The sequence below is a fragment of the Punica granatum genome, chromosome 3, assembly GCF_007655135.1.
Source record: "Punica granatum isolate Tunisia-2019 chromosome 3, ASM765513v2, whole genome shotgun sequence".
NCBI classification, from domain to species: domain Eukaryota; kingdom Viridiplantae; phylum Streptophyta; class Magnoliopsida; order Myrtales; family Lythraceae; genus Punica; species Punica granatum.
The window spans coordinates 18,281,626-18,289,976 of record NC_045129.1 but is presented as its reverse complement, the minus strand read 5'-3'; the positions used below and the strand labels follow the sequence as shown (position 1 = coordinate 18,289,976).

Here is an 8,351-nt window from a genome sequence, read left to right as displayed (position 1 = left end):
CATTCGCATGGAGAAAATTGTTAGAGGGACCCCTTAGCAGAACGGGGTTGCAGAACGAATGAACAGAACATTGAATGAACGTGCTAGGTGTATGTGATTGAAGTGTGGGTTACCGAACACATTTTGGGCAGATGCAGTTAACACTGCTGCCTTCTTAATTAATAGAGGACCATCAGTTCCTTTGGATAACGACATACCAGAGGAGGCTTGGAGTGGTAAAGAGGTAAACCTGTCATTTCTTAAAGTATTTGGTTATGTTTCGTATGTTCATGTTGATGCTACTGCTAGAAGTAAACTGGATGCAAAATCTGTGAATTGTACTTTTATTGGATATGGCGGTAATGAATTTGGTTATAGATTTTGGGATGATCAGAATCGAAAAATAATTCGAAGTCAAGATGTCATAATTAATGAGCATGTTTTGTACAAAGACAGGTCGGGTGCACCATACATTGATAGTGCAGGTACTCAGGTTAAAAGCCATCAGTTTGTTGAATTGAATACTTCAAACTCACGTGTTAGCAAAATTCAGAATGGCCAGGAGGTTGTTGAGGCAAAACCAAGTACGCTAGTAGTTCCGTTGAGGAGATCAGAAAGATAACATCACGCACTAGAAAGGTACTCGCCCTCTTTACATTATCTTTTGTTGACTGATAGTGGTGAGCCATAATGTTATGCTGAGGCTATGCAGAGTGAGCACTCGAGCAAGTGGGAGCTTGCAATGGAAGATGAAATGAATTCTTTAATGTCCAATAGCACTTGGGAACTAGTTGAGCTTCCAAAGGGTAAGAAAGCATTGCATAACAAGTGGGTTTACATAATTAAAGAAGAGGCAGATGGAAGCAAGCGTTACAAGGCAATGTTGGTTGTGAAGGGTTTTCAGCAGAAACAAGGTATTGATTATACAGATATATTCTCTCCTGTTGTGAAGCTAACTACTATTAGATTAGTTTTGAGCATAGTTACCGCAGAGAATTTATTGTTAGAGCAGATGGATGTAAAAACAGCATTTCTTCATGGTGGTCTTAACGAAGACATATATATGAAGCAACCAGAATAATACTTGTCCAAAGGTAGCAGTGAGCTTGTGTGTAAGCTACAAAAAAGTTTGTACGGTTTTAAACAAGCCCCGAGACAGTGGTATATGAAGTTTGATGGGTTCATGTATGAGATCGAGTTTGTCAGATGCAATGCTGATCATTGTTTCTACTTCAAGAGGTTTGACAATAGCTTTATTATTTTGCTATTATATGTTGATGATATGTTGATAGTAGGCTCTTGTGCTCAAGAGGTTTATAAGTTGAAGTAATTGTCCAAATAGTTTGAAATAAAGGATCTTGGAGAGGCTAAACAGATCCTAGGTATGAGGATTAATCGAAATAAAGTGGTAGGAAAACTGTTCCTTTCAGTAGCTGAATACATTGAAAAAGTTTTGAAGAGATTCTGTATGGATAAAGCAAAGCCAGTGAGTACTCCTATGGGCAGCTATTTTAAGCTAGCAAAAAGGGATTCACCTAAAAGTTATTCTGAGCGTGCTCATATGGAGAAAACTCCCTATGCTTCAGCAATTGGAAGTATTATGTATGCTATGGTGTGTACTAGACCAGATATTGCGCATGCAGCGAGAGTTGTGAGCAGATATATGAGTAATTCGGGTAAGCAGCATTGGGAAGCAGTAAAGTGGATCTTTAGATACTTGCGAGGTACCACAGAGAGGGCTCTATGTTTCGAAGGCAAGAACATGGTTTTGAATGGTTATGTTGATGTTGATTTGGCAGGTGATCTTGATAAAAGGAAGAGTACAATCAGGTACGTGTTTACTTTTAGTGGTACATCGGTTTCTTGGACTTCTAAGTTGCAGAAGACAGTGGCTTTGTCTACTACAGAAGCGGAGTATATAGCAGTGACAGAGGCTAATGATATGACTGCAAAATTTCTTGTGTGAACTGAGGAAAGAGTAGAAGAACAGTATTCTTTACAGCGATAGAGCGCTCTTTTCTTAGCTAAGAATCTAGCTTTTCATTCGAGAACAAAGCACATTGAGTTGAAGTATCATTACATTCGACATCTCTTGGAAAGAAGGCTTTGCAACTAATGAAGATTCGTGGAAGTGAAAATCATGCTGACATGTTAACTAAGGCTATGACCTTAGAGAAGTTGAAGCTATGCATGGCTTCAACTGGCCTTGGAGCTTGAGGAGTTCGAGGATTGGCGCTGCCGTCATTTATGGGTTATTTGTTGATTGTGAAGATGAATAGATAATTACATTCGTGTTTAGTCTCCAAGTGGGAAATTGTTGAGTTATGGAGCCTGAAGTACTGTGATTCCTGATCGAGAGCGGCCTATTGGTAATGTAATTAGGGTTTGTTCCCTTTATAAATAGCAGCTTATATCTCTTGTAACCCTAACTAAAAAAAATAGTAAAATACCTGGTTTGGCGGCGCCCCCAGACGTAGTCAAAATTTCTTCTCTGATGAATTGGGTAATCAATTTTGTACGTCCTTTTTTTATTTTCGTTTATATTTTCTTCTACTATCGTATATTTTTTGTAACACTTACACCCAACGATAAATTGTGGAGAGCTAAGTGGTACCCCTAAGGCCCCGCAACCATCAGATGTAGCGAATTCGAGGGTGTTCGACTCTTAAACTATCGACGTTCTACTACAGTACCTGGCATGGGTCACGAGGCAGATACGTGACGTCCAATGGATACCGAGCTTTATGGAGGGGCACCTGTCTACATGATTAGTTCAACCTGAGTTTACCGTTGACCACCCCGCAGAAGAGCGTGAAGCGCATCTGCGACATGTGAAATGCTAGAGTCTTGGTCCCCATGGCCTTCCCAGATGGGCTCTCTGAACAGGAGCTGAGGTATAGGGCTACTCGGGAGTACATACATCGCTTTCATTCCGCTCCAATTGATCCCCCTTTTGATCCTCAGGAGATATTAGGGTCGAAACCGACATGTCTATCAGCTTCACACGTGGACCTTTATAAGGAGCTAGCCGCACAGGTGGAGATACGAGTGCTACGTGGATCCGAGATGTGAGTGAAATCACGGAGGACCGCGATCGACTTTGACGGGAGTTATTCGAGGCCAAAGACTCCAGTCGGATTCTGACCAACATGGTCAAGAGGCGGGACGAGGGGATTGCCCAACTAAGTACTTCTATAGATAAGGTTTAAGAGAAGAGCTAGGAGAATCACTAGATTTCTCTAGATATCGTTCTCTTGCTTTTATTCACACTAGGGATCAGGCACTATAGGCACTCGGTGAGCTCCGTGATCATGTGAGACGCCTTCGAGCATAGGTCGCGATTATGTTACTTTCTTATGATGTTTACCGCTTTCCCTAAAATGTTACTCTCTTATTATGTTACTCCCTTGTGATCATGTGAGACGCCTTCGAGCGTAGATCACGATTATGTTACTGTCTTATGATGTTTACCGCTTTCCCTAAAATCGATGTAATTGAGACCATGATTATCGATATGGACGGCTATTAGGGTTGATTTTTTCAAAATTCAAGCATTGCACGTTTAGTACTTAGTGATGTAACCGGTCATGCATTAATATTCCTGATCATATATGTCATGAACTGATGGAATGCTGGAATAGGTACTGAGTTGCAGGCAACCGCTCATCGATATTGGACCAGTTTTAAGGCGAGAATGAGTGCGAATCAGACTCAGGACCAGCTGAACCAGCCAAAGCCACCGCATGTGGGACAAGTTCCACCCGCACTTGTTGCGCCACCGGCACCACAGGCGCGTCAACCGGTCACTACTGAGCAGAGGGTGGCTCAACTAGAGCAATCCATGAGTGACATGTCGGCCAAAATTGCTAGCCTTTTGGCGCTACTCCCACCCCAGGCCGCTACCACAGCAAATGCCGCCCTTCCGCCGATTCACATTCCGGCATCGGCACTTGGATTCCATTGCTGAGGCTATTCTCGTCCAAGCTCCATCTACCACACAAAACCTTCCAAGCCAAACTCCACCTAACCCTCAAATGCCTTTCCCTATCCCGGTCCCTCATAGGGCACTCCCAAGCTCTAGTCACAATCAATCTCGCCACTCCAGGTGATGACGAGCAAGAGTGTCGACTTAAGAAGATAGAGGAAGAAATGAAAGCTATACGAACCAGCAACTCTTGCTATGGAAATTGACGTGCGGAAAACACGAAAAATTGGGCCATGAGTTTCTTCGAGCTCAAAAAATGCCCCAACTATCAAAACCACGGAAGATTTATCCGAGCCAAAATTAGGTCCTACATATGTTGTTAGGGTTCAAGGGCAAGATTTTGAAATTTTGATCCATAGGAAAGCACATTTCCATCATTTACCACACATCTCCCCCTGTCAAAATCACAAATCTGGGCTGGTAGGGGGGATTTTCAATTCTGGGCTCTGGGAGAATAAGGGGGAAGTCCCAATTTCAAATTTGGGACCAAAAACAATACCGAACGCTGGAATGTTTATTCCTCCTCTTTGAGCCGGATTCACAAGTCTGTATCCCCTCAACAAAATAGATAGTTTCTTATTTTGATCCCATATAATTTATGGGCCCATCAGTTGTTTTAAGGCCCTTTCTTTTGTAGCAAAATGGAAAATTTTGCTTTTAATTTCTTCCATGCTTACGCCCATTACTGAAATTTTCTTTGTTTAATGGTAGTAAAAATGATGAAAAATGGAGGATCAGGTCTTTGTACAGGGGCACCAAAAGCCCGACTAGGAACCAGTTCGTCATAAATTTAATCATCACCAATGAAATTTATATGTCCCTTTATTTTGCTTATTTCCTATGGGTTATGAGCCTCTCTTAAGATGAAAAATGAGAGGAAGATGCTGATGGATAAATTTATGAGGCCAAACAAATGTATAAAATCAAATACCATATATAACTTATTTTATCATTTTTTTTATGAAGGACGCCTTGTAACTTAATTGGTATTTCAATTACTACAAAAACTTATTCTGTTTTAGGATAAGTGCAAAAAAGAATTATTTATGCAAGTGCATCATTTGATAGCGATCATTTGTTGAGAATTTCTACTTCTCCTTGATTATCTAAAGGGCGATGGGAAATGATCAGTGATAATGAGAGATATAGAGAGAATCCGCAAATTAAGTTCATAACGAGGTGTATAATGTGAAAATCCTAATATATTGCCTTTATGTTTCCCATTCCGTTTTATTGTCAATTATTTCCACTTTACTTTGCAATTAAATCTGTACACCTGATCGAGTTCTTATAGATTGGATAAGACCTTATGTCGCTTGTAGATGACTCGTAATTGATTACCCTGGGAATGCCTTAGGTAATGTCAACACATCACGTCATCGAAAAAAAAAAAAGGATTTTTTCAGGCTGAATCATATTTAAGTGTAACATTTTAGTACCTCTTTTAACAACAGCACTCCCAGTTTAAGCCTTACATAGAAAACTTAGTCCTTAACCTAGAATTTCTCCTGTGTTTCTCTAAGCACCACAGCCCACAGGACCTCTCTCCTCTTCTCTATCCAATGGACAACGGCTTCAGATGCAGACGACAGCCTCCGCTGTAGAAGCTCCGACCAGCAAAACCACTGCCTATTATTTGGACAAATCCTCTATTTCTAATGAAATCACCTAAACATAACCTCTACAATCGGTTGATGTGGAAGTCTTCGAATCTTCATGTTCTGATACTGCAAAAATAGAACCATTGTTCTTCAGACGTTGTGGGTTCTTCCTGCTATTAAAGTCAATCGCTAGGTTCTCCACATTCGCGGGAGGGGGTTTCCCTAAGGCGAAGCAAGTCACTATTAAGCCCAACGTTCACATGAGCTTGGGGATGACATGTGTCGAGCCGGCATATTTGCCAGAGATGCTGCTCTCACTGAAGAGGTTCAGGACACGAAAAGAGAACTAGGATAGACACTACAATAACAAGGAGGAAAAACCCTTCATATGGACGGATGAGAGGGAGTTAGGAGAGTTGACGGAAGAAGAGAGGGTAGTGGGAGGAAGGATACATAGGCTTAAATCATATCGCACATTCCTTTCCATTCCATGCTACCAAACATAGCCTTAATTCATATCCCGAAAACCAATCACTTCAGAAGAGCTCAAACTCCAGATGCAGAAAAAAGTATGAAAAATCCAACAATGAGACCCCCTCGAATAATGAAATAAATGGTCGAGTTCATCGGCTCAAATGAAACAAAGACAATGTTAACAGAGCATGAGTCTCGAGCTTTTAAACATCCACATATCTTGAACCATATGTAACTCATTCCGAAGACTCGAAGTTGTAATGGCCCAATAAGTCCTTCCTCAAAAAAATAAATATGACCATAATAAAGGAAAAGGAATGACAGATAGTAACTTGATGAGAGACAATCAAACATCAAAATCCCACAAACGCATATTCTGATTGGTACTCGACCTTTACCATTCATATAAGGATAGCAATACAAATACGAGTACTTACTTTCCCATCAAGTCAATCTAAAACACCTCAAAAGGAACAAAATGAAGAAAAGAGAAAACAACTACAGTCCTCCTTGCCTTTCATGCTTACTTCTCTGATGAGTTGGGTCCTCGCTTCTTACCGAATCCAACAACTGTCACAAGAAATTATACTTAGATGAACACCTCTCTTGAAAGAGGTTGTAGTAAGTATGGTATGAACTGAAAGTAATCAAACTCCCTTAGATTATTAAAGCAAATTCATTAACAGTAAATCAAATAGCACCGAATAATAAAAGTTCAATATTAGCAGCCGTATTATAAACAAGAACAGCCCCAAAAGTTCATCCAACAACTGTCGCAAGGAATTATACCGAGATGAGCACCTCTCTTGAAAGAAATTATGGTAAAACTCGAAGTAACCAAACTCCCCCACGTTACCAAAGCAAATTTATAACACTTGATCAAAAAACGCAGAATAAAAGTTCAATATGTGCACCTGTGATATAAACAAGAATGAACCCCCGAAAATTCGACCCAAAATTAGTATTCCATGAACTGTGATTAAACTCAAACAGCCCAACCCCAAGACAAATAATTCATTGTATAGGCATGCCATTCGTGGGGAGCTACGACCAGACAGGCTGGTGAGAACTTCAGCATGTTGCTGTAACAAAGCGGGAACACACGTTCTGATAGTGACAAATTATTAAGTCCGACAAAGAAAACCCTTTCGGGCAACCAAAAGATCGATTAAGCTGTTTCAATAGCAACATAGGAGAAGATTTGACCATATAATCAAAACAGACAGAACCGCACGATAAGATGAACTTCTAAGCAGACTTAGTTCAATCAAAACGATCAATATAAAGAAGCAGATCACCCTAAACCGCTCAAATCAGGGAGGTTCGGACTGTGTACTTACCGGCGGTGACAAAGCGCCGGTTGTACTGCATGCGCTTGTAGGCGCGACCCCGGGGCTTCTTCTTCTTGTCCTGCTTGGCCACCTTGGGCGTCTGACCCCTCACCTTCCCCGCACGCGCCAACGAACCGTGAACCTTGCCTGCAAAACCACATCGCTCACAACCTCAAGATCGAGAAATGTAATCCACTCCGAATTTTTGCATGACCCAGCACGAAGCTTAAGCTTACCCATTGCTGCCGATTCGGTCGGCGCGTCCGATCTGTCCCTGCTGAACTTTGAGAGAGCGAAATCGTCTTCTCCTCTCCTCCACCTTTGAGGGAGTTCTTATTCTTTCTGGCGTTAGGGTTTTAATGAGCGATCATGGGCCAACAAATTAGCCCAGAAAAATCTCTTGATGGGCCTCACCTGGCCAATCATTTTCCAAATCTTATGGGCCTCAAGGCTGGGCTGTACTGGGCTGGGCCAGGCCAGAATGGTTCTGCTGCAATGTGAAGTCCATGGACAGACATAAACTCATCTTCGTCTTCCTCCTTCTTCTTCTTCTATACATGAAGTCCATATTAATGAGGATGAGTTCAGGTGGTCCGACGCTTTCTTTTAAGTAAGATTTTGGATTTGAATATTGTGAATAGAGAAAATTCACAATTTGAGAGATTTATCCCTTAGTGGGCCGACCAAACTCAAACTTAGGTTAGTTATGGTCGACTGAACTTCCTGGATATCAGGTGTTGTAAAATAAATAAATAAATAAAAGCCCATGAACAGACCATGCAATGTGAAGGCACTTTGTTTCGAATATATAATGCCCGCTCCAGCTTGCATTTGAAAGTACATATCAATCCCAGTAGTCATGTTGTTAAGACATGGAAAAGAGTCGTGTGAACTAATGCCGTGTGCATGGTATCAAAGATGTGCAGCTTAATTTGATCAAGATAAAATTTAATTTGCAGACGATCTCAATTGCATTTCACT

General features: G+C 41.2%; 1 protein-coding gene across 1 annotated transcript; it reads right to left on the bottom strand.

Annotated features, from left to right (window-relative positions):
- Nucleotides 1-6,315: 6,315 nt before the first annotated feature.
- On the bottom strand, nt 6,316-7,735 carry LOC116198535 (40S ribosomal protein S30-like). Its single transcript, XM_031528702.1, has 3 exons — nt 7,607-7,735; nt 7,380-7,517; nt 6,316-6,609 (listed from the first exon to the last, which is right to left on the bottom strand). Exons 1-3 carry the CDS (start codon nt 7,608-7,610, stop codon nt 6,563-6,565), a joined length of 189 nt encoding a protein of 62 aa, XP_031384562.1. The 5' UTR covers nt 7,611-7,735; the 3' UTR covers nt 6,316-6,562.
- Nucleotides 7,736-8,351: the final 616 nt, after the last annotated feature.